The 27,008-nt window shown below is 33.7% G+C and overlaps 1 protein-coding gene across 9 annotated transcripts in view; it reads right to left on the reverse strand.

Moving 5' to 3' along the window:
• The window catches only part of VPS13B (vacuolar protein sorting 13 homolog B), an 859,202-nt gene that overhangs the window by 341,764 nt on the left and 490,430 nt on the right, over positions 1 to 27,008 (reverse strand). For 6 of the 9 annotated variants that reach the window (XM_050801187.1, XM_050801183.1, XM_050801184.1 and 3 more), the window contains 3 exons: positions 26,357 to 26,498; positions 22,761 to 23,169; positions 14,196 to 14,307 (listed from right to left, as the gene is read on the reverse strand). In XM_050801187.1, the coding sequence (XP_050657144.1) occupies positions 14,196 to 14,307; positions 22,761 to 23,169; positions 26,357 to 26,498 (663 nt within the window). Of the gene's footprint in view, positions 1 to 14,195; positions 14,308 to 22,760; positions 23,170 to 26,356; positions 26,499 to 27,008 lie in introns of those variants that run through there. The other 3 variants (XM_050801189.1, XM_050801188.1, XR_007728201.1) reach the window with 2 other exon arrangements.

Here is a 27,008-nt window from a genome sequence, read left to right on the forward strand (position 1 = left end):
TTTATGATGATGTGCAGGTTATACTATAAGAATAGCTATAGGAATAAACTTGCAGGTTACTCTTTTGTTACAATATTTGATCTTTGTTATTAATGAGAAAAATGCAATTCTTCCTTTACATTGGACACTCAAGACAGAAGCACAATGTTTTATTATATTTTAAACAGTTGTCTTATATGTCGGTGGTTATGGTGAACAGCCATCATATTCCAGAAGTTCCAAAGATGCATTTTAAAGGTACCCTATGGTTTCTCTCACTTGTCTTTAAACTCAGAGATGTTTAAATAATAATTTCACATGACAATGTTGGTGCCTCAATGAAAGTACACAATCAGGAATGGTTATAGTAAGATATTATATATCCAGTGTACTTAATATAACAAAAATGTATTTGAAAGAAGTATAAAATAGATTTTCCAAATTCATAACACAAAACTGTTATGATGGGAACCCAAACATTCTATTATTCTGTAGCTTCTTTCTAACATGAATTTCTAGAAACAAGTATAAAAATGACAATAAAAAAGTAAATACATTTAAAAAAACATTTCAAAATTTATGATGGTAGAACTTCTAGTCATTTTCAACACTGTTATTGAGGTAGCTTTTGGCAGTAAATAGAAACATATTCATGGAAACCTATATCCTGCTATAGGAAGCCACAAAAGATGCAGTTATTTTGGTGAGGGCCAAATGTAAATCCAAAGCCTTCAACTAGATCAGCTGAATAACACAACGGACTAAAACTCTGCCAATAATATTTTCAAACAAAGCTTTTAGGCAAGTTAATTTACATACCTACTATCCCAATCTCTCTCTCTCTGACTTACTAAAAGGGAATTATTTGAAACCAACACTAACCATTATAGGATTAGAGTCATAATGTCACCAGATATGAAACATACCTTTGCCAAAAACCAAAATAATAGTTATTTTGAGAATGCTTTTTATATAAAGAGAATTAGGAAGAAATTAAAAGTTGGGAAGAGAAAGGAGGAAACAGTTTTGTGAGAATTTGTACAATTTATCTTAACACTGCATCTAGAAAATACAGCTCAGCGTTAAAGATGATAAGCTAGGTTTTAGGAGAAACCACAAAGATACATAAAGTAGAGATGCCATACCTTGAGGTACATTCATCAGGAATAAAGAAAGGCTATTATAAACATGTCCATAAAAAAGAATGGTTTTCCTATTGTAAAATAAACACAGTTTGTTGAAGCATACAAACATAATTGTTAATGATGTTAAGCTCAATAAAAGAATACTAATCTTGTCTATGATTTTCTATTGGTTATATTCCTCAATTTTCAACTGTTAAAGTATACGTGTAAAACAAGATAAAAAATTTAGTTAATCTCAACCATGAATTTCATTGGTCACATTAATCTAATGTTCCTTCATATTGGGAACATTAACCCTACGAAAAGTCAGAATGACCATTTGAAAATTTGTCAAGAGTATATACATAACAGGAGAAATGAATTTGGAGTTCAAAAATTATTTTAAAGATACTGTCAAGATTTTAATGTATGAAACAATTATGTCACTTGCAAATATCTGTATCTTGGATCACCTGGTAGTTCCTCAAGGTCAATTTATTTAAAACCTTCAATAAGATACTTAATGTTCTGTAAACTATGATTTTAAAAATCTCAGTAAATTGGTCAGGCACGGCAGCTCATGCCTGTAATCCTAGCACTTTAGGAGGCCAAGGTGGGCGGATCACCTGAAGTCAGGAGTCTGAGGTCAGCCTGGCCAATATGGTAAAACCCTGTCTCTACTAAAAATACAAAAATTAGCCAGGCGTGGTGGTGTGTGCCTGTAATTCCAGCTACCTGGGAGGCTGAGGTAGGAGAATCGCTTGAACCCGGGAGGTGGAGGCTGCAGTAAGCCAAGATTGCCCCACTGCACTCCAGCCTGGGCAACGACGGAGTGAGACTCCATCTCAAAAACAAACAAACAAACAAACAAAACCTCAGTAGATTGATTATGCATTTAAAAAATTAAAACACATTTTATATTAATTTAAAAAAATATTTCTGCTAAGTTATATAAAACAGTAAATTTCTGCTGAAGAAGTATGTATTTTTGTGTTAAATATTTATGCTATTAAAATTTAGCCAATAGCATATTTAACACAAAAATACAATAAAATACAATGAAAGAAAGTGAATTTTTGTAATTAATTTTTCATCAACTATGTTAAAAACAAAGCATATTTTCTCACTCTTTCTGTGGCTGAGGGTGTGTTATCAGACTCACAGTAAGAAACAGAGCAAACACTGTTGCAAAAGTTGCTCACAAAAAAAGCAATAAGCAGATGGAAAAAAATTCTGTATATATTTCTGGAAGAATTTTACTAACGCATGTCTTCTAAGGGTGAAACACAAATCAGCTCACTACCTTTTGTAATTCTTTAAAGGTAAAATTTCATGGATTAAACTGCTACAGAACAGGGTACACCTGTCAGAAGTCTTACTTATAAAAGATGTCTTTCAAAAGTTTGCCAAAATTACTACGCAGTTTTCATATAATGCTTGTAGATATGTTTAAGAGAATGAAATTATCCATGAAGAAAAGCTAAAACCCATATCAGAATCAAATCTATTAGTACTGAATGCACTAAAAAGGATTAGCAAAAGTCTGCAAAAAATTTTAAAAAGGTTGAAAAACCTCACAATTGACAATGTTTAAAAAGGAGCTATGGAATAAATTAGTCAAAGATAAAATCCCAGAAGGAACTTCAGAAAACCCACAAATATTTATGGCATGAACAAAAACTGGTATGCAGAAGTTCACAAATGTCCAATTACAAGAAGAATCTACTTCTCTCAAGTTAAAGATGAAAGTTAAAAAAACTCTTTAGTTAAAAATACCTCCAAAGTAAAAAGCTCTGCTTTAAATATTTTTTTTTTTTTTTTTTTTTTTTTTTTTTTTTTTGAGACGGAGTCTCGCTCTGTCGCCCAGGCTGGAGTGCAGTGGCGCGATCTCAGCTCACTGCAAGCTCCGCCTCCCGGGTTCACGCCATTCTCCTGCCTCAGCCTCCCGAGTAGCTGGGACTACAGGCGCTGCCACCACGCCCGGCTAGTTTTTTGTATTTTTAGTAGAGACGGGGTTTCACCGTGTTAGCCAGGATGGTCTCGATCTCCTGACCTTGTGATCCGCCCACCTCGGCCTCCCAAAGTGCTGGGATTACAGGCGTGAGCCACCGCGCCCGGCCAATATTTTAAAGTTCTGTTATAACAAATGAAATACTCCTGAAAAAAGTATGAGGTAAATTATGTTACAATCACTATTTTAAAAATCTATTTGAATAGGTATGAAGAGCTTTTGTTAATATTTTATAAAATATGACAGAGCAATGAAATAGGTGGTTGACATATAATGTTAGATGACTTCCAAGTTTATATATCTAATTCTATAAACTCTATATTCAGATATGTAGCTTGAATACAGTATTTCTCAATTGCACAAGATTAGTGGAAAGAAAAAAATCTAAGTTACTAGAAGCCTTCATAACATACTTAGTCAACTTTGCTGTAATTTTGGTATATAAGAAATGCATGTGAAGTCATTGTTTTAAAATAAAACCAATATTTTTTCATCACAATTTATAAAAATACTGATGTGTAAGTATACAATGGGAGGAAGAGAGACGTTTAACAAAAGTTTTAACATCTCTTTTTCTTTCATAATTTTGAGACAACTAGATTAATAACTAAATTTTACTAGGGGAAAAGAGAAACGATTCATAACGCTTCTGTTTTATAATGACTTTTAAATATTTCCTATAAATAACAGCCACAAAATACATTGACTTTGTTAATCAGATACATCTATGTAAATATTTATCTGGTCATTACTCATCTCAGAGCTCATAAGAGATGTGGGAAAAACCTTGATGGCAATCAAAATCATTACCTAGCGAGCTATATTTGTAGAATAAATGCAGTATTAAGCACATTCTGATTAAAATTCTCTTAAAATGGATTGTATGTTCAAGTACCTTCAAGTATCAAAGAGCTCAAACACTGGGATTATAAATGATTTTATTATAAATTGTAGTTTTAAGGTTATAATAAGTTCATTCTAGCTGAGACTATTCTAAGGAACACAAGGAGAATACACTAAAAATGGTACTTACTAGTTTTTTGCAACATTTAAATAATAACAAAATTTAATGGAACATAAATTTGAAACTTCAAAAATAAGTTTCAAACTTCATGCTATAGACTGATTATAAATAACCTGGTTAAACTAAAGCTGGTATGTCTTACAGGAAACTCAGATACAGGCAGCGAGATGTAGTGGTAAAGTGCATGAGCAATGGAACTGACAGTCCTGGTTCTGTCACTTATTATGTGTGGCCTAGGAGAAACTACTGAATGTCTACAGACCGAATATTTTATTTCTGAAATACAGATAATCATAATACCTGACTCATGAGATTATTATAAGGCTCAACCGAGATGTAGGCATTGCATTGAAAGCAATACACAGAATCTTTGACACAAAGGAAGCACTCAGTAGATGTTAGCTATTACTACTGTTGCTACTGTTTTTTTGTTTTTTGTTTTTTGTTTTTTTTTTGAGACAGTGTCTCACTCTATTGCCCAGGCTGGAGTGCAGTGGTGTGATCTCGGCTCACTGCAACCTCCACCTCCCGGGTTCAAGTGGTTCTCCTGCCTCAGCCTCCCAAGTAGGTGGAATTACAGGTGCCTGCCATCATACCTGGCAAGTTTTTGTATTTTTAGTAGAAATAGGGTTTCACTATGTTGGCCAGGCTGGTCTCAAACTCCTGACCTCAGGCGATCCGCCCACCTCGGCCTCCCAAAGTGCTGGGATTACAGGCATCAGCCACCACACTCAGCCTACTGCTGTTACTATTACTATTATTTTATTATAATTGCATAAAGGTAGGTCAGCCATTGCTGTAGAAGGCCAAAGAAAGGAGACGTTACTTTCAAGAAAAAGATTATGAAAAATTTCAAAAAGAAAGCAAGATTTAAGTGAGACATTAAAAAATACATGTGATTCTTAAGGATTTTTAAAAATTAAAAATAGTGTTGAACATCAAAGAGAAAACATTTTTAAAGGATTCAAACCCCCATTAATGTAAAGTTCTTCATAACAAAAACCCTGAAAGGCTAAACTGGAAGATAGCTATATTTCAAGAAAGTCGAAAATGCATACATAAACAAGAGCCACAGAAAGGCACATAATAAGCATTATTGGATTAGACAAAATATTTAACTTGAACAAGTGTCTTATGTAAAGAAGCAACTAGTGGTAAGATTTAAAGTATAGGATAAGGTCAGATCAGAGAGTAAGATGCATTTTGGGTTAAAAGACAGGGATTTTGTCATGTTAAAAACTGAACACTATGACAGGTGTTGAGCAGAGAGCTGATAAACGATGTTTCAGAGTGGTTTGTTAAAGCCCAAACACCTGTGATATTTTAATTCACATAGCAGTGTTGAATTGTGAATTACTTTGCCCTTGTGATTCAAATGGTAACAAAGAACACATAAGCTATAATAATTTCAATTTCCTATTTTTGCTGATATACTTGTTCTTCAAGAATTGCCCTGGTAACTATTTCACAGAAGGAAACATTTTTCCCTTTTACATTTTATAATGTATAATAAAGTTTGAGGTCAGGGAAGTCTCAGTCACAATATAGTATATAAGAGTTTTTAATTTTAATTGAACTTTAATAGTGAGGCATATTTTCTTGGTTTAAAACAGAAAGCAGTGTTTACATGAGGTTTTTTATCTTTGCTGTCTAAAACAGCTCAAAAACAGACCAGTATGATGGCAAGTCTAAATATGGTGACACTGAAAGATGACCACAATAGATTATTGAGTTTAAACACAAGCAAGTTAAAGAATACTATGTAGAGTACAATTCCATTACTTAAGACAGACAGACACACACGCATAGAGACAAACGGTCTGTGAGTGTTGATCTAACAGTGGCCACGGAGTAAAGAGGTGGTTACCATTCAGAATAAGCCCTGGCAAGGAGAAGAGCTGCATACACTTTGGCGTTACTCGATTTTTAAAAAATAAACAAGATTATCTTTTTATTTAAAAAAATTTAAATGTTTTAGTTATATAGGTTTATTAAAATAAAGATAGATGTACTTTCAAAAAAGGTATCATTCTGAAAATTTATTTATAAAATTTTAAAATGTGATTTTACCTTTTCTTATTTTAATTTCATAATCAGAAGACTAAATCATAAGCTAAATTTTTAAAGAATCAATATTTTTAAAAAACAGGATATAAACAGAATTTGAAAAAAAGACCATTAAAATTTACTGAAAAGGTAATGTATTTACTTAAATATACTCATGAATAATTAATGGTAATATTTCTATTCTCTCTACTACTTCTAAAAAGAAAAAAACTTGAATGAAATTTACGAACATTTTTCTCTATTCCTTTCTGTGAAAACTGCGAATCTAGATGGAACTTCTGGGATCATGCTTTCTTCTTATACTAATTTTCGGAAGATAGGATACAATGCTGTAAGGATACTTAATGATAAAAATGAGACCATGAAAAAAGTTTAGGGTGCAGGTTCAAAACTTCTAATTTCACTTATTTCATCAACCTAGGCATTTTGGGAGGTATTATAGACAAAGCATGCAATTATTATGATATGGAATCTATCGAAATTACAATGTAAGATAATGTAGTTGAAGTCTTGAGTTCCGTGAAGTCATACAGTACCATACGTTCCAGTCAAAAATATGTATCTACTATCGGTGTCTAGTCATCATAAACACTCAATGTCTGTTGAATAGCTGCAAATATTAATCAATGTATATTTAATAAATAAATGAATTAAAGTAATAAATGAATGCATACAAACGAAGGGCATAAATGTCTCAAAGATCCCTATTGTATTAGTAACTAGTAATTAGTAATAGTATTCTATTTCTTATAATAAAAGCTATTTTTAGAAAATCATTAAAAACCATGAAAATCAAGTCAAACTACTTACAGACAGTATTCAGAATCAGAGAAAATGAAATTTTCAGAAAAGACGTAGAAAGTATAAATAATATAAATCCAGTGTAATTCTTCTAGAGCAATTATAGCATAACATGGCTCAAGGTTCTGAGACTTGTTTTCATTATTTCATAGAAATATTTAATAGAAACATTAAATATATTTAATAGAAACAACCATACAAACTATAGTTAATAAGGTATAGAGGATACACCAGCATACTGCACAACATAAAGCTTCTAAGAAATATATGTCATTTATATAAGAGAAATGTAATCAAGTTTATTAACTTTTTTTTTTTTTAAGGCTAGTCAAGTGAAGCAGTGGAAGTGGAGAAGAAACGAAGAAATCTGTAACTGGTCATGATCAATTAGTTGTAAACATCACTTCACTCGGACCAGACTATTAAATCATTAATATGCTTAAGTTATAATATTTAAATATTTTCACCTTGTTTGTTTATAATCTCTAATCAGCCTATGAAAAAACACTTTCACCACGGGTAATTTTTAAAAATCTGCCTTTATAACATCTTACTTAATTGTTTCCTGCTTCTTTTTTGGCTTGAGACAAGGACTTGAAAAATTTCTCAGGAGAAGGGGTTGTGTAAGATAAAAAAACAACTTCAGGTCAGACAGTGCTTCAGGACTATGGTATAAATCAGGGATATGGTTGAACACATCACAGAATAGGAGAATCTCAGATTGAGTTTAAAGGAAACAGAGATCATCCTATCGAGGAGCTGGCAGTTACAAACCAGGTAGATTATCAGGCAAGGAGGAGGCAAGTAAAGAAGGTAAAGGTTATGGGAGGGCCAATGACAATACATACCTGGGCTACACATTGCATAGTCACTGAATAAATAACATGTTATGTATGTTCTGTTGTTTTCTAGTGGATCAGATGCTTTTGAGAGTAGTAAAGTACAAATTCATATAACGTGTTAGTTAACAGAAGTGTTTTATTATTTTACATTTTCTCAGTCACAGATTCCAAAAGTTAACCACTATCAACTAAAAGTTTACAAAAATTTTGATGTTATAAAAAGAATCCACTGAGAGCAACCTCGGATACGGAGTGGGAAAGACTGAGAATGGAGGATATTTAATGTTTCTCACAGAACCTTTCATGCTGTTTTGATTTTTAGCATTAAAAGTTGTTAGTATTCATTTAAAAAAAATTTTTTAAATGATCTCAGTTTAAAAGGTTCGTAAAAAAAATGGATTTAATCATCTCCTACAAAGGGTGTAGCCTCTGAAGTGGCATATCAGTATCACCCAGTAGCGCTATCACACCCAGTCACCCAGGAGCCTAGAAGAAATGTAAAATTTTAGGCCTCAAACAATACCTTTTTAGTCAAAATCCGCATTTTATCAAGATCCTCAAGTGATTTGGAAACACAGTAAATTTAGGAATCACTGGTTTAATTTGACATAAATCATTTTCCCTTTTAAGCCTTGTATGTGGCTTATTAGTCTCTGCTACATCAGAAATGGGGAGCTCATTAACTCCTGAGATAGTCAACGTTTTCAAAAATAAACTCCTAATCTCCACTCACTCAATTCTCCAAAAATAAATCTTCCTACAGTTTTCCTTCTTCAGTTAATTTTCATCCTCCCAGTTGTTTAGGCCATATATAACTGAATTATCTTTGTATTCTTTTTCTCAAACCCTATGTGCAAATTCTCATGGCTCTACCTCTCAAACATCTCCAGAATCTGACCACTTCTCACCACCTCCACACTACTAACTTTGCCCAAGTCGCCACTATCTTCTTCCAAGATTAGAGCAATAGCTTTTCCCTTTCCCTTGCCTTTCCTTGCCTGAGTAATCTGCTTAAGTATAAAAAGAATCATGTCACTTCTCTGCTCAAACCCTCTGAAACCTTTCCATTTGATGACAAAATCAACTCCCCAATAAGTGAAAGAAATTCATATTATATATTCAGTTAACTCAAGTAGCAAAAATATTAATAATTCTTAACATGATTCTTTTAGGGTTGAATGTTACACTTCCATTTGTTCTGAATTGTGACTCCCTTTATTTTCAAATGTAGATTTAACCTCTTTTTAAATGTATATCTCTAGTCCCTTCTGGTGACCCCCCCCCATTTCTTTCTGAAGCAGACGTTTAGTAAATAACAAAAGCATTACATATTTCAAAATTTTGCATGTGTGGATAATTCTTCCCCCACAACCATGTCTCACTCAAACTAATAGCCAAAGTCCACACAATGACCTATATGGCTCCTCTATAAAGTCGTTTTCCTGACAGCCTGCTAAATTCGCCCGGCATACAATGCTCCAGCCACCAGGGGCTTCTCTTACTTCTTCCTGCTTCAGGATCCTTGCAATTTCTCAGTGAGGCGTCTTCTGACTAAGCCAGGCTGTCCACCTCTAACTCTCCATTTCTTTTTCCCTTCCCAGCTTTGTCTCCATGTCACTTATTAAATTCTAGTATACCCTATGATCTATTTATTAGCTTGTAATTCTCTCTCCCATTAGAATGTAAGTTCTATGAGCACAGGGATTTTTCTTTCTTTTGTAAACTGACATACACCCAGTATCTAGAATAGTGTCTGATGTACAATAGGCTCCCCGAAAATAATTGTTAAATGAGTAAGAACAAAAAGCCCCATTTATTATTAGACTTTTATAATCTGAAAGATTTTCATTCTACTGAGCTGCAATTAGTGTCATTGTAACATCCACTGACTGAATGATCCTAGGTCTGTTCTTAGCTTTGGAAGGAATGAACTACTTCCTATGATACATTATCAGCTAGGTATTCAAAGAATAGTACCATGTTCCCTAGGAGTTTTCTGTTTTTCAAATTTAATATACGCCATTATTTTAAACTGATGACAACACTAATTGCATAGACAAACAGGCAAAGAAAAAAATAAAAACTCTATGCTTTAACTTTGTCCTCCCGCTTTTTAACTTTTTGTTGTTTCTATTTATATCTTATTGTACTGTCTATGTATTATTTTTAATCAGTTCATCTTTTAGTCTCTCTACTCAATATATGAGTAGTTTACACACCACAATTACAGTATTATAATATTCTGAGTTTTCCTGGGTACTTACTATTACCAGTGAGTTCTGTACCTTCAGATGACTTCTCATTGCTCATTAATGTCCTTTTCTTTCAGACTGAAGAACTGAATCCCTTTAGCATTTCCTGTAGGACAGGTCTCATGTTGATGAAATCTTTCAGCTTTTGTTTGAGAAAGCCTTAATTTCTGCTACAACATGTTTGAAGGATATTTTCACTGCATATACAATTCTAGGATACAACTTTTCTTCCTTCAGCACTTTAAATATGTCATATCACTCTCTCCTGGACTGTAAGGTTTCCATCGAAAAGTCTGCTGCCAGACATACTGGAGCTCAGTTGTATGGTTTTTGTTTGTTTTTGGAGACAGGGTCTCTCTCTGTCCCCCAGGTTGGAGCGTAGGGGTATAATCACAGCTCACTACAGCCTCAACCTCCTGTGCTCAAGTGATTCTCCCACCTCAGATTACAGAACAGCTGGGACTACAGGCGTATGCCACCACACCTGACTAATTTTTAAATTTTTTTACAGAGACGAAGTCTCATCATGTTGCCCATGCTGGTCTTGAACTCCCAGGCTCAAGCAATCCTCCCACCTAAAGCTTTCCAAAGGGTTGGGATCCCAGGCACAAGCCACTATACCTGACTCCATTGTATGTTATTTGGTTCTTTTGCTTGCTTCTTTTAGGATTCTTTTTTATCCTTGACCTTTGGGAGTTTGATGATTAAATGCCTTGAGGTAGTCTTCCTTGGGTTATATCTGCTTTGTATTCTACAACCTTTACTTGAATTGATACTTTTCTCTAGGTTTAAGAAGTTCTTTGCTATTATAACCCTTTGAATGAACTTTCTACTCCTATCACTCTCTCTACCTGTCTTTAAGGCCAATAACTCTTAGCTATGCCCTTTTGAGGCTATTTTATAGACCTTGTAGGTGTACTTCATTCTTTTTTTTTGGTCTCCTCTGTATATTTTCAAACAGCCTGTCTTCAAGCTTACTAATTCTTCTGCTTGATCAATTTTGCTGTTAAGAGATTCTGATGCATTTGTATGTTAATTGTATTTTTCAACTCCTGAATTTCTACTTGATTATTTTAAATGATTTCAATCTCTTTGTTAAATTTATCTGATATAATTCTGAATTCCTTCTCTATTATTTTGAATTTCTTTCAATTTCCTCAAAATGGCTATTTTGAATTCTCTGTCTGAAAGGTCACATATCTCTGTCTATCCAGGATTGGTCCCTGGTACCTTATTTAGTTTGTTTGGTGAGCTCATATATTCCTCAATGGTTTTGATGCTTACAAATGTTTATCGGTGTCTGGGCATTTAAGAGTTAAGTATTTACTGTAGTCTTTGTGGTCTGGGCTTGTTTGTACCCATATTTCTAGGGAAAGAATTCCAGTTATTTGAAGAAGCTTGGGTGTTGTGATCTAAGTTTTTGGTCATTGCAGCCATACCTGCATTAGGGAGTAACCCAAGCCCAGTAACACTGTGGCTCTTGCAGACTGGTAGAGGTGCCACCTTGGTAGTCTTGGATAAGATCCAGAGAATTCTCTGAATTATCAGGCAAAGACTCTTGCTTTCTTCCCTTACTTTCTCCCAAACACAGCCTCTCTGTGCTGAGCTGCCTGGAGCTGTGGAAGGGATGTGTGTGTGTGCGTGACACAAGCACTGTGGCTGCCACCACCACTGGGACTGCGCTGGGTCAGACTTGAAGCCAGCACAGCACTGGGTCTCACCCAACACCCGTGGTAACCACTGCCTGGCTATGGCCTGTGTTCATTCAAGGCCCTAGGGCTCTGCAATTAACCAGGCTTGAGTCCTTCCCTTCAGAGTGGTGAGTTCCCCTGCTCCCAAGTGCATCAAGAGATGCTGTCCAGGAACCAGGGCCTGGAGTCAGAAACCTTAGGAACCTACTCGGTGCTCTGTTCTACTGAGGATGAGCTGGCACCCAAGCCACAAGACAAAGTCCTTTCCCATTCTTCCCTCCCCTTTCACAAGCAGGCCCTGGCAACCTTTCTGTCTCTCTGAGTTTGTCTATTCTGGACATTTCATATAAATGGAATCATATAATATGTGGACTTTTGCATCTAGTTCACTGAGATTTTATGGTTAACAAAATCATAGGAATAATAAAATCAGCCCTAGTATGCAGGGTCTTTTGCTTTGTGTATTCACTTTTATTCTAACTGAGCTACTTCCACTCTGATTACCTCACTCAAAAGTGGTTTCTAATTCTGCTGTTACTCCTTTGATATTGATGATACAGCATTTCACTGAGATCTTGAAACATTTTTGATAAACTCTTATGTGAACACCTTTTGTTAGTTTGTTTATTTAGAAATGACTTGAATGTGAGCTTTCAAAGAAAAATTATTAGGTTGAGTTTGCCATCCAGCATCTAGAATTTTACATTTGAAATTCTAACACATATTGCTAACCTTGGTCTACAGAGGCAACCCAAGTTACCCAACACGCTTGGAATTCAAGTTGTCCTGAGCCAAAGGAGCAGACAGCCTCACCCAAGAAGAGTTGGGCAAAAAAAAAAGAATAAAAGGAAGACCCTAAGAAATACTAATATCAAAGAGATTGTTTAAGAGGAAGACCAGTAAAGATGACGGAAAAGAAGCCGCAAGGCACACAGAAGGAAACCCTAAAAAAACAATTTGACACAACTGTTCCCAGCAAGTAAAAATACAACTCATGCAAAAGCCAGAAAGTGGAAAGGGTACAGGAGGAAAGGAATTATCCCAGTGGTTCACTTTACTGATGGTGATAGGATCTCTTCATATAACCTAGATTTCTTTCACCAAAAGTAAAGTAGGTCTCTATTTTAGGACCACTTACTTCTGAAGTAGAAAAGATAAAGACATCTGGAAGAATTTCCAAATGTTAGAAAATTAAAGTATTCTCATCTATAATTTATATTCTATTAAATCATTTCCCTAGATCCTAAGGGAGTCGAAAGATAGGAATTGTAACCTTGGCTCTATTACTGTTTCACCAGGGACAACTACAGTATTCTTTTGGTTATTCAGTTTCCTAATCTGTAAAATAGGGAAGTTGAGTTAGATAATTCCTAAAGCCCCTTTCAGCTCTGGAATCCTAAGATTATATATAAGTTAGCTACATGAAAACTTATTTAAGGGATGAATACTATTAAATACCCAAAAAATTAATACAAGGAAGAGATCATACATACATAAGTCAAAGGAAAAAATTATAACTCAAATATCAGAGAAATCTGAGAAATGAAGTTCCTAGATCTATTTAAATAAAAAATAGCCATCACCCTCTAAAGGGTAAATGTATCACCAAATTAGAATCTTTTCTTAGCAGTAACATTTACTGGAGAGCAGTAGGAATTTATTTTTTAGAAGAGACAACAACATCTGAAAAACAGACCAGCAAGAAGAATAAGACACTTGTTCATCTGTATTTCTGTGACTTTTCTCACTTGGTATTATTTGCAACTGTACTTTTCTGTCTGGCAGCAGTGCCAACTTCAGTATGAATCATATATTATTTTTATCATGTTGATTACATATGTTCACCAGTTTAGTTGTCCATATATGCTTGGTGTGGTTTGCAAATACTCAGTGACAAAATCCAGAGCATAGCATTTTCACAGAAAGTGTTTACTGTGAAATTTCTCTTTAGAAGTTTGCTTTTCTTTACAGCTTTGATCCATATGACATCCACATTCCTACATTTCAAATAATAGCTTTCACTTAAATTAATAAAATGTTTCACTTTGATACAACATGACTACAGTAGGATGTGGGGGTTCTACAGAGGACCTCGTTTTCTTATGTGATTAGAGATTTGGTCAAATTTGACATCTGCTAAAATTTTCCAAACTATGTTTCTTCAGTTTTACGGTGACTTAGTACTTACATTCTGTTATTCATCAACACTTCACAGAAATACTTGATTTGTCTGAATGAATTAAAAAACCCACAACTGAAGAAAATCAGAAAAACCTGGTTTTAAATATCAAAAGATCCTGAATGAGAAATATTTCTACAGGCCACAGTAAGTAAGTTATTGATCACTGTACGTCTTTGCAGGATGAAAATTGTTGCAAGATTGGACATAAGAAAATAAACTTACTGGTAAATATCTTTCCTAAGGACAGATCTGCCAAGGGGATTGTCAGCCTGGGGAGCCATGGCAACAGAGCCAATCTTCAAAACCACGGTGTCTTCTTTTGCTGCCTGATTAACTGTAACAAAAGAAGGAGATTCATGAATACACTGTGGATCTGTACATAACTTTATGCATAAGGAGAAATCTTTGAGGGAATGGAATACAGACACTTTAAGATAAGAGCAATACATAAGAAAAAGTAAAATGAAAAAAATCATGTTTAAAATAAAAATATTTGATTCTTTTAACTCTGTTCATACCCATTAAGTGGTTTCCTGTTAAAATACACAATTAAAATAGCAAAGAAAAAACAAACAACTCCACTCCCAACTTAAAAATTATAATATTAAATATATATAAGTAATATTGAAGACAAATGTTTATCTAACTTCACAATCTGTGTCTTTCTCCTAAATGATTTTCAGCTTTGGGTTCTTAATACTTCATTGTTGTCTACAAATATATTGAAGGATATTACAAAGTCAGTGACAAATTCTCAAAGCCATTTAAATTTACATGCTAAATAAGTTAAATACAACACACACACACAAACATAAAGTATATCACTTTAAGCTCCAAAATGTCAGAAAATCCAAAAGAAACATGATGACTGCCACATTGAAGATGGAAAACACCAACTATTTAATATGGAAGAACATATCAACCTGTTATTCCAGATAACTTTTTAATTTTAATAACTTCTACTGTAAAATTGCTTTAGAAATTGGAATCCCAGACCCCTTTAAAAGTTCTACCTCCTAATGACATCTAAAACTATGATAAATAATCCCAGAAAACAAAAAAAGGTAAAAGGATGTATCTGTTCTAATTCTTTTCTTTGTATTAAATAAAATGATATTTGACTATACGCTCTGATTTAGGGCTGAAGTTCAGCACCTTTTCCACAACTCACCAGTAAATTCAATGTCTTTTCTAAGGACTATTTGGGATGAATAGGAGAAATTAATGGCCCCATTCATTACATTTACATTTTACTCTCTATTCTCCAACAGATGATTCTACTATAGTAGCTGTATAAACACTGTTTAAAAAGTGCTAACAATATACAACTTTCTAGGTCTTGAAGTAAACGTATATTAAAACTTATAATTTCTCTCAAGGAACTACCATCTGCCAAAAATAGAACAGAAAATGACTGGCTGCAAGACCTAAGAAATATCCTGAACAGAACCTGCCTACAAAGGCATACAATCCATATTTCCCAAACTGTGGTGCCCAAAGAATGCAAAAGCTACAAGATTATTTCCAGCTGTATTTCCAGTATATTATTTCAGTGTATTATTTTCAGTATACTCAGTATATTTCAGTATATTTTCAGTATATTATTTCAGTATACTTGGTATGGTCTGATTCAGATTAGTCCAAGGAAAGACAGTCAGAATTAAGAAAATCAGAAAAAAGTTAGAAGAATAAGATACTCAGTGAGAGAAATAAGGACCCAGGATAAGATAACCATGAAGGGAGCAGGGTAAGGCAAAATAGTAGGAAGGTGGGAGAAGTGACAGCAAAAGGAGAAAGAAAAAGAGATGATCTATCATAACAAATATTAGCATGTGGATGTCACAGTAAAGACAGTATTTTTACAATTCCATAGCAAAAGATCAAATAGAAAACTACTTCTCATGCAGCTGCACTATTTTCAAATAACTTAGAGGGTTGGTTTGATTATAGGTCCTTATAATATGAACATTGTTTACATTTTACAGATCTTGCATTTTATGCCAAGCTTATCAAATAGTTCCATGTGGGTAAAACCTCTGATTAAGCAGCAGGCATCAATTAAATCAATAAATAGTAAGCCTGGAGAATAGACCATACCACAAAAGTACAATTAGTGTATTTGCTAACCGTTCTTCCAGGCTACAGATACTACCCACCATATGAAAGTCTGAAATGTAACAGAAACATTGCAGTAAATGAGGTACATATGGAGGAGAAATGACGTACTTGGTGTTACATACAAAGCCAGATCCAAGAACAGAATTCTGTTTCTGTTAGGGCCAAAAGTGTTCTCATTAGATTATACTAACTGTTATAATAAAAAAATGAACACGTAATGCAGATCATTCATAAACTAGATTAAAATAAATAATTTGATTATAGAAATTATTCAGCTTATCAAAATATATCATTGAGATGTAAGAAAAAACAAAAAAATGTATTTATACATGAAAGTGCCTTGAGTCATTTCTTCAGCTACTTTATTGCCGCAAAAAAATCAGCTTCTCTTTTTTGGCTTATTTCACCTGTATTTAATAGTTGGACCATATGAGGAAACGTTCCTTCTAGAAATATTTTCAACATGAAAATTAATGCCTTCCTTCCTTGCTTTAACTCTATTTTTAAAAATTGAGCCTCATGAGGAACTACTCATTCTGGACATGCTAGATTTTAAGAAGTTCTCTATTGTGAAATAAAAAGATTAAGCTGGAAGTCAAACACCTGTAGATTTAGAATCCTGATAGTAACTGCACATAACGTAAACAATATCCAGGTTTAAAAGCCGATTTTCACTATTATTTTTCTAAATAAAATATTGGAATGTTAAATATATTTTTTATCATAAACTGAAATGTAGACATGATTAAAGAGTCTTACATTAATGTAGCATATATTATAAGTCTGAAAGATTTCATCTTTTCTCGGGGCAAGAGAGTGTATACACGTGTATGTACAGATGTATGAATGTACATCTGTATGTGGCATATGGAAAGGCTATAAACAACTCTGAAATCAGGAGTTTGTATCAGTAACCAAAAGCTTGAATAAAGACCAGAATCTTCATGCAATTGTCAGATAACATAAGAATGTTGCTTACAACGAACTTTTCTTAATTCCAACCTGAATAAAAGTGTTTTGGATACTTCAACTTTCATTTAAGATTCTCAATATAAACTCAATTTAGTAAAACATTTGAAGTCTCAAAAGTATTTGAAATTGCCACTGTGTAATATTATGCTTTTATAAAGCCAAAACTGTTGTGACAGCTTTCAATAAAAGTTTTTAATTAGTTATTGCCATACTGGCAGTTGAAGACAAAAGTTTCAATAAATATGTAACCAATGACCACTATGCATATTAATAGAAAGTTTAGTTGTATTTAGTTTACCACTCATCTTTGACACAGATTACTTATTCAGTGACAGGCACGAATGCTCTGTGATATTTTTATAATAAAGTTTCTGCTGAAAAGAATGCTGTAGCAAGATTTAGTTATTCTTTCACACTCATCAAAACAACTTACATATACTTTTTTTTTTTTTTTTGAGACACGGTCTCCTCCTGTCACCCAGGCTGGAGTTTGGTGGTGTGATCACAACTCACTGAAACCTTGACCTCCTGGACTCAATTTCTTCTTCCACCTCAGCCTCCTGAGTAGCTGGGACTACAGGCACAGGCCACTATGCCCAGGTAATTTTTATATTTTTTGTAGGATAGAGTTTCGCCATGTAGCCCAGGCTAGTCTCAAACTCCTGGGCTCAAGCTATATGCCTGCTTTGGCCTTCCAAAGTGCTGGTATTACAGGCATAAGCCACCATGCCTGGCCTACATTTTTAATTTAATTAATCTGATAATCATCTTATTCAAACTTTCTTGTAAAGGTTTTCTAGAATAAAATGAATAGTATACTCTTGACTCCAACTTACTAGAGTCATTGATGATATTTATTTCTAATGAAATTCCTCATTCAATCATGATTTCCACAGTCCGCATTGCAGCTTTTAACATGTATTAAATGGACACATCCAATCTCCCATATAAAACATAATGTAAGAATTATCTATACTTTAAAATGGTGAATTTGTTATATGAATTTTACCACAATGAAAATTTTTTCTCTGACCTTTTCATGGGTAAATTACGATTATTTAAATTAAGAGTAGCAAAGAAGAAAGATAAAGTATTAAAAAAAACTAATATAATGTGTCAAAATCTGAAACTTTGGCATGCATTTTGTATTTGTATTCTTAGCTTAGGCACACAGTCTGGCTATTTATAACACCTCAGATACATAGAGAAGCAGGTACAATTATAAATAAAGATACAGATATATGCACAGGCAGAACACAAAAAAGTAAAGATATGAGCAATGCATATGCCAGACAAAAGGATTAATACACAAAAAAGTATTAATAAGGAAAAGATATGCAACTCCTTAAAAAACACTGTACTTTTCACTAATGAGACCTACAAAAGGCTAAAAATAACCTTTGCTAGGGTAAGAGTAAGAAATAGCAGCCATTTAGGAAGGTAATTTGACATCTCTTAAAATAGTAAGGTATGGAATCCTTCGATCTAGCAATCCTTTTGCTGGTAATTTATTCTACAGATACATACATCCAGGCCACACAAAAAAATACCACTAAAAAGTTGTTTGTTGCTAAAAATATGCATATCTGCAAAGGATTACACTTAACCTGAAAGTCCACAGAAAGACAAAAGAAATTATGTTTTCCAAAGACAACTATAACAACCTTCCCCCATCTCATATACTCTTATTCAAAGTGACCTTAGGAAGTACCTAGGCACATGAATTCTGAAATTATATGTTAAAACCCCACCATAGCCACCACCAAAAAAAGAAAAAGCAGCAGCAGCAGCAGCAGAAGAAGAAGAAGAAGAAGCGGAAGCGGAAGCAGCAGCAGTAGCAGCTTTAAAAATAAGATGGCAGAAGTCTGGAAATATTTCTGCAATTAAAATTAGTTGAAGGATTTTCCCAGTTGAAGCAACTCAATAGGAAACAACAAAACTGTGTGATATGTAGTATTAATGTTTATAACACAATAAGCCCAAAACAAAAACATATAAACAAACAAAAAAAGCCCCACAGAAAATAAAGTTGTTCTTTTTTTCCCTCACCTTTCTTAAATAGAATGAATTGTAATCTTTTTGTCACAAATATATCAGTGAAACAGAACCTGTTTCATTAAACCTTTGGTAAGTGTAACAGAAAATAAAGCTAGAGTTAAACAATGAACTTCAGACTTCTGCCTCACCACAGAGCTGCTCAGGTGCTCAGCACACAGCTGCTGCTATGCTAAGCATGAGCTCCATTTGCTCTTCTTGTTGACTAAACTATGCCTGCATATTGGCATTGTTCGGAAAATACCACAAATTGTACTCTAATCCACAAGGGCTTTCAAGAAGTTTGGTGGTTCCTCAAAAACAGAATTCCAAACAGAATTACCATGGGACCTAAAAATTCCACTCTTAGGTGTACACCCCAAAAGAAGTGAAAACAGGGCCTCCAACAGAAACTTCCATGCCAGTGTTCATAGCAGTATTACTCACATTAATACTCACATTAACCAAAAAAAGGGTGGAAATGACCCAACTGCCCAATAGATTAATTAATAAACAAAATGTGGTATATCCAAACAATATTATTCAGTTATAGCAAGGAATGAAGTTCTGATATGTGCAGCAACTTGGATGAGCCTTGAAAACATTATGCTAAGTAAAGTGAGCCAGACACAAAAGGATAAACATTGTATAATTCCACTTACATGAAATTTCTAGAGTAGGAAAATTTATAGAGACAGAAAATAGATTAGAGGTTACCAGAGGATGAGGGTAGCTATTACTTAATGGATACAGAGCTTTTGTTTGGGGTGACAAATACATTTGGAAATAGTGGTGATGGTTTCACAACATTGTGAGTGTAATTATTGCCACTGAATTATATACTTAAAATGATTAAAGTAGAAAATTTGTTATATATATTTTACCACAATAAAAAAGAGAGAAAAAAAAAGGTTTCCAAATTAACAATGAAAACTATTTACATTTATAGGCAAATTTTGCCTTAGGAGGAAATATTTATCACTATAAATAAGACCCCTCTAGTGAAGACCACCTAAAGGCTATGACGAACACTGACATGGATGGTGAAAATAAGTCAGTCATGGAGGTTTCTCTCACGGATATTGCCACAAAAATTTGAGTCAAAGGAGCTCTGCAATGAAGATCTAATTGCAATGAAAGAGCAATTTACTGTAAAAATATTTCCTCACTAACAAATACCAAAGACTTTCAGATGCTTTCAGGACATGAGATAGATAAGATATTATAAGACAAATGAGAAAATTTTGAATATAGATCAAATGCCCACATTGAGGAGCCGCTATGTCTGATTCAGAAAGATTTACCAGTATATACATTATTAAATACCCATTTTAAAAGTCTCAGCCCGGCTGGTCAAAGATGCAGAAAAACAGCACACTGATATTGTATCATATTCTTGGTCAAGTTTTAAAACGTAATAAGTAGGCACTGAATCATACACATTTGGTTTGTTTTTAAAAATTTAAACTTGTTACTGAAATTGATATTTTATGGTGTAAAATGGGTTTTCAAGAAGGAAACCCTAAATTAAAACAGTGTAGGGAATAATATGGGATAAATGACTAAATGTAGTGTCCATTATACAATTATTATTCAGATACCATTACATCATAAAATTTGAGAATCATTTATAAATCATGAACATTTCTTTATTACTAAAAATGTCTACCAATCAGGTAAGTTGCTTTACTTCCTTTTCTGTCTCTATGGCCTCTCACTATTTCCTCAGCTTTTTTCACAGAGATTCTCCCTGTATTTTTGTATACCTCATACCAACCTCTCACCTCTAACACCATATTATTTCTTACGTTTCAATGAAATTTTGGCCTTCCCAAATGTTTACATTAAACTGAAAATAATTTTACAATTAAGGAATGGGGAACATAAAACAAACACTTCAAGAAATATTCAGAAAATCATAAAAGCCTACTAACATATTTTAAATGAAATACAGGAACTCACAAGTTAGAAAAATGAATATTTTATACCAATCAGAGAGGTATTTGTGGAAAACAATATCCTTGTATAAAAACTATACTTAGAATTTTTTATATTATATAGTATAAAACTTTCTTATTTTTATCTAGAGATAAAACTTCTGTAATTTTATTTTAATAAAATAGATACTGTAACATTATGGTTTTTTTTTTTTTTTTTTTTTTTCCCTCGAGATGGAGTCTTGCTCTGTCACCCAGGCTAGAGTGCAGTGGCAGTATCTCGGCTCACTGCAACCTCTACCTCCTGGGTTCAAGCAATTATCCCACCTCAGCCTCCCAAGTAGCTGGGATTACAGGTGCGTGCCACCACGCCTGGCTAATATTTTGTATTTTTAGTAGAGACGGGGTTTCACCATGTTGGCCAGGCTGGTCTCGAACTCCTGACCTCGTGATCTGCCCGCCTCGGCCTTCCAAAGTGTTGTGATTACAGGCATGAGCCACTGCACCCGGCCCATGGTCTTTATTAAATGTAATGAACTACCCCAAATTCTTCTCCCAAATCACTTATAAATTTGGTGTAATAAAGACAATCTACTGTTTTCATGGTGTTTTCCTCCCATTTTCAGTTGTAATGCCAAAAACAGTTTGATAATCTCCCCGATCTTTTGTGTCTGTGTCTCTTCCAAGGTTGAGAACAAATGTTATTATAACTGAAACTATGATCCTCAGGGAATTACCTGTGTAAAAATGTAGATTTCTGTTTTCTAACCTATGCAACCTTAATGTAAATTACACTATCTACAATTTCATTAGGTGCTCCTATATAACAAGGAAAAAGCATAAACGTCATTACCTTTGCAATGAATATACAGCTTCTTACTTTTCTGCTTAGCGAGTTATCACTTGTAATTGGTCGATAAAGACTAACTCTTATTCATAACCATCCATGTGTTTCTACAAACTATCTGAACAGATGAAAACAATTGTATACTACTGTCAGAATATAGGATATTCAGAGAATAGTAATTTCACACCTCAAAGTAATCAATTTGAAGATCGCTTCTAAGAAAAATTAGACATAAAAAGTAGAAACCGGCTTGTATTAAGAATCTGTGAGTATAATACATTGAATTTAGTTCTAGACACCTTGGTAATTAAGGACTATAAGGTTCTACAAATATTTTATTACAAAAATGATATGCCAAGTAGCTGGGGCTACAGGTGTGCACCACCATATTGGGCTAGTATCTTATTTTTGTACATATGGGGTCTCACTACATTGCTCAGGCTGGTCGGAAACTCCTGGGCTCCAGTGATCCTCCTACCTTGGCTTCTCAAAGTGTTAGGATTACAGGCATGAGCCACTGTGCCTGACCTTGTTTTTAAACAAAATTTTAGTTCTATTAGATATATAGAACCCAACATTTGAGTTCAGTAAAACAAATGACACAAAGTATATATATGCTTTACTGGCAAAAGCCTTGAAGAAAAAAAATCCTCATATTTCTTATCCTACTAACAAAGTCAGATACTTACATAGTATTCTGATGTATTTCCTAATGATTTATAGAATATCTATATTTCTTCTCTATAAAATATACCAAACCGCAAAGCACAACCAACTGCTCATATTTTTTAAAAGAAACAAAAAACCCCAGAAAACTAAGGTGTCTAGAAGAAAATTATTTAAAATCAGACCAAAAAAAAAAAAATCAGAAGACAATACCTTCAACAGTTGGCTGCATTTCTTCTGTTTTTGGAATAAAAATTCTGATTACACTTGTGTTGATATAAATCAAAGGTAAATTGCGGGATGTCAGTGTATGGGTCCTCATGGGCTGACCAGGAGATTTTGTTTTCTCTTTTTGGGTCTTTGGTAGTTTTGCTTGAAATATACTTGCAATGGCATTAAGTAAAGGAAAATAAAGAACAATATCAAAAGCTTGTGCTGAAAGAAGAATTTCATGAAGAAAATGAGGAGAACCATCCATTAAGCCTTCAGATAACTTATGAAAACTTCTTCGCTCATTTCTTGATGTTAACTTGTGACGGACATTTTTTGTTACGGCTTTTGTGTATGTCAGAGAGAGGAATCCATGCTGCTGATGAGTGCCATCTAGAAGTTTTGTAGTTGTCTGTTCCAGAAAAAGGAAATCAAAATACACAGTTCATTAAAAACATTTTTTAAAAAATTGGAAAGAAGAAAATGATATCAGTGAGTATTTTTACCTGTTGGTCTTACCCTACACTTCTTAATAAACACATGACTGATCAATTCTGCAGATGGGGACAAAAAACTTCTAAGATGGTTTGAATGACTGAACTAAAGATTGGAATCCTGAGTTCCAGTTCTAGATCTTGAGGAAGGTAATTAATCTTTTTGTGGCTATTTCTGTGACTTCTGCATTTTCTGTAACATTAAGAATTTGGGGCTGGGGTGTAGTAGCTCATGTCTGTCATCCCAACACTTTGGGAGGCTAAGGTGGGCAGATAACTTGAGGCCAGGAGTTCGAGACCAGCCTGGCCAACATGGTGAAATCCCGTCTCTACTAAAAATACAAAAAATTAGCCAGATGTGGTGGTGTGGTAGTACATGCCTGTAATCCCAGTTTCTCGGGAGGCTGAGGCACAAGAATCGCTTCAACCCGGGAGGCAGAGGCTGCAGTGAGCCGAGATTGAGCCACTGCACTCTAGCCTGGGCAACAAAGTGACACTCTGTCTCAAACAAAAAAACTAGGTTGGAAAAGACTATCTTGATTTTATCTTTTCAATTCATGAAAATTTTTCATTATGAGTACTAAGAGGCTGTAATAAAAAGTATCACAGGTCACAGAAAGGTTATTTACTCAGGTGAAATTGAAATAACCACATTATATATTTTTATTTGAGACCAAATCTAAACAGGCCAGATGATTACCTTCACTAGATAGGATATAACAGTTGTGGAAATGGAGTTTTTCCTTCAATAATTTGGCTTATTTATACAAAGACAGAGCCTATAAAAGAAGCCTCATTGATACCATGCTTTGATAACTGAACTAAACAGTTACTGCATATTTAAACAGTAATGTGACGCAACAATATAACATTTGTCTTTCAGAACTTGCCTATTATCAATAGCTAACATATTGTTTATAAAATCTAATTATCACTATCCTGTAACTCATAATCTTTGCATATACTACTATATTAGTACACATATAACATTTAACTGAGAGTAAAATAATTATCATAACTTCAATATTTTTGCTAAACTATCTCAATTAGCTCTCCTATTCAAATTGCATACTATAAACAAGTTATAGTAAAACAGTATGCTTTTAAAGAAGTAAAGTAAAACGTATACTTTCGTATTCCTCAACATACAAAAGAATATCACTTGAAAAAAATCTTCCTCAACCAATTAACAGACATGAAATATTGTTTTGGAAATTACTCAGCACAGAATTAGAGGAGAACTGTTATATTCCACATTCCCTGCCCCTCTTTCCAAAACCTGAAAAAGTTAGTAGGGTCCAAAGAGGGGATTTTTAAGAGGAGAAGTGAACTGGAACAAAGCAAAAAGAAGAAAATATATTCACATAAACAGAAAAAAAAAGAGAAATAGGAAAGCTGTAATGAGTCTGAGCCTATATTATCCCATCACTCCTAAATTTCTTTTGCTTCCATTTTCTTCCTCTTATTTTGTTGCCTATCACCCACTGACGTGGTGAGAGGAAAAAATACGCAATTCAGTTACCACTGTTGATTTTGCTTTTAATTTAGACTTTATAATGAAGGAAGATAAGAAAATAAATTATCTTCGTATTTTTTTAATTGGCCATTAAAAAAAACCCCGGAAAGTAAGCATTAAATAGTTGTGCAATATAATCATCTTTCCCCATAACAGCCTGCTCTCAAAGCATTTTTCACTGTTCCCAACATTTTCACTAATTCTCCTGACTCCCCTTCTTTTTTATTTCTGCACTCAAAACAAAAAGATGCATAGTAAAGCAGGAAAAGTGCTACCAGTTTTATTACCATGTTGCTGGACAATGAGCAATAATGGATGGAGACGAATTGTTAAGGTATATCCCCAGTGGAAGAGGCCACAGTGATCACAGTGATGTTGTTTGTTCTAAGTGTCTAAACTGGGGAGAGGGTTAGTACTGACCACTAATCTAAAAAATCTAATTCATAATAAATCTTTATTAATAGCAATATTTGAATCCTGGAAAGAGTATAAAAGGTATTTCAATGTATAAATGTTTTAATTGGGAAAAATATTTTAAACATGTGGAATGTAAGCATATTTGAAAGGTAAGCTACATGAAGAAAGGGTGCTGTTTTTTTTTAACTGCTGCATTCCTAACTCCCTTACAATAAGGGAAAAAATGAACATTAGTTGAGGTAATATAAGTATAACTTTTCATACAGTAATAATACTTTATACTATTCAAATGTCAAAAAACACTAAGAAACTTTTTAAATGGCATTTAATTTATACATTTAGAAAGAATTTCTGAAGAACATTAATGATAAATTTAGGGTTTCTTTATGAATATTTGTTAAAATTATTAAGAATGTTTTTCATAGACTCTAATGAACATTCAAAGAGAGGAAAATAAATCTAAACACTTCCTCTAACACAAAAGCCACATTTTTTTCCCTGCACTAATGATTAGAGACTATTGCTAGTAAAAGCTCAAAATAAAATCAGAACATATCACTTGCTATGCAAATATACTATTAAACATTAAATTTAAGAACAAAGTTAACTTTAAGAATATCAGTTAAAAGAATTAGCTTAAGAACATATCTAGATATGTTGTACCATTAGAAAAGGCAAGGTTCTAAACTTCTAAAAGTTACTGATATAGCCTTGTGTTCATCTACCTAGTCAATGACAGAAATGCAATCTTGTTCAGATTCAAGAAGGTCCCACACAAGTTACTTTGAATTAGTTGTAAGAAAACAATGGCATAATAATAGAAAAAAAATTTAAAAAGCAATCTTATTAAGAATCATTAGAGGAATGACAAAAGCAGTATTGGTCAACTCTTGATCATTCAATACATGCACAATTTTAAAAAATATATTGAATGTACTACTTTGATTTCCTTATATTGATGATAAAATTAGTCTGTACTCATGCAAGTGACCCAGAAACAGGTTATAGTGGAAAAGCAGTTCTACGATTTTAAATTACATTATACTTCATTTATAAAGTTTATGATATAGAGGAAAACACAAATCAAGAGTTGACTCTATGAATCATTCCATTCCTTCTCTGGGTTCCTGTTAATGGGAGTTGTGTAGCATAATTTAAAAGTAATTTCTTACAGAAGGAAAGAAGCCAGAGCAATTACTGAAAGGGTCCTGCTTGCTGATGGGTCGAACCAACAAGGTGCGTCTGTTCAGCTTGTCAGTACAGGAAAGGAAGACACCTCCACATTGCCCCAAAGACCAACACTCTTCCCCAAGGCTTGAGGTGATGGACAGGAGCAAAGAAGGTGAAAAGACAAAAAGCAATAAAAGCCATAAGCAAAAAAAAAATCTGGATAGTTTTAAATTCTCCTCAAGTTTGCATAAATTTCGATTTGAGCAACTGCTAGGTATGGCCTCTGCCTGGACCATCTTCTGCAAAAGCAATGTTAATGAAAGTAAACAAAAAATAATTGCTTTTAGTATAAAATTACAACTTCTAGTTTATGGTAAAAAACAATCCAGCATGAACTCACATAAGAATTGGGAAACAATTCCAAAAAGTCAACATAATAGTACACTAAAGATAAAGTATATTAACAAAAGCAAGCCTACCTTTGCCTTTTTGATAAATTAATTTTTATAACAGGAAGATGGTTACAAAACAAGAGCAGCTTCAAAGAATAAATAGCTTTAAATTTATATGTAATTTTGAAGAAACAGGTTAATAAGAAGTTATTCTGAACTCAAATTCTTGTAACCATTAGTCCTATTTTATTAAATAACAAAG

Source organism: Macaca thibetana, chromosome 8 (assembly GCF_024542745.1).
Source record: "Macaca thibetana thibetana isolate TM-01 chromosome 8, ASM2454274v1, whole genome shotgun sequence".
NCBI classification, from domain to species: Eukaryota; Metazoa; Chordata; class Mammalia; order Primates; family Cercopithecidae; genus Macaca; species Macaca thibetana.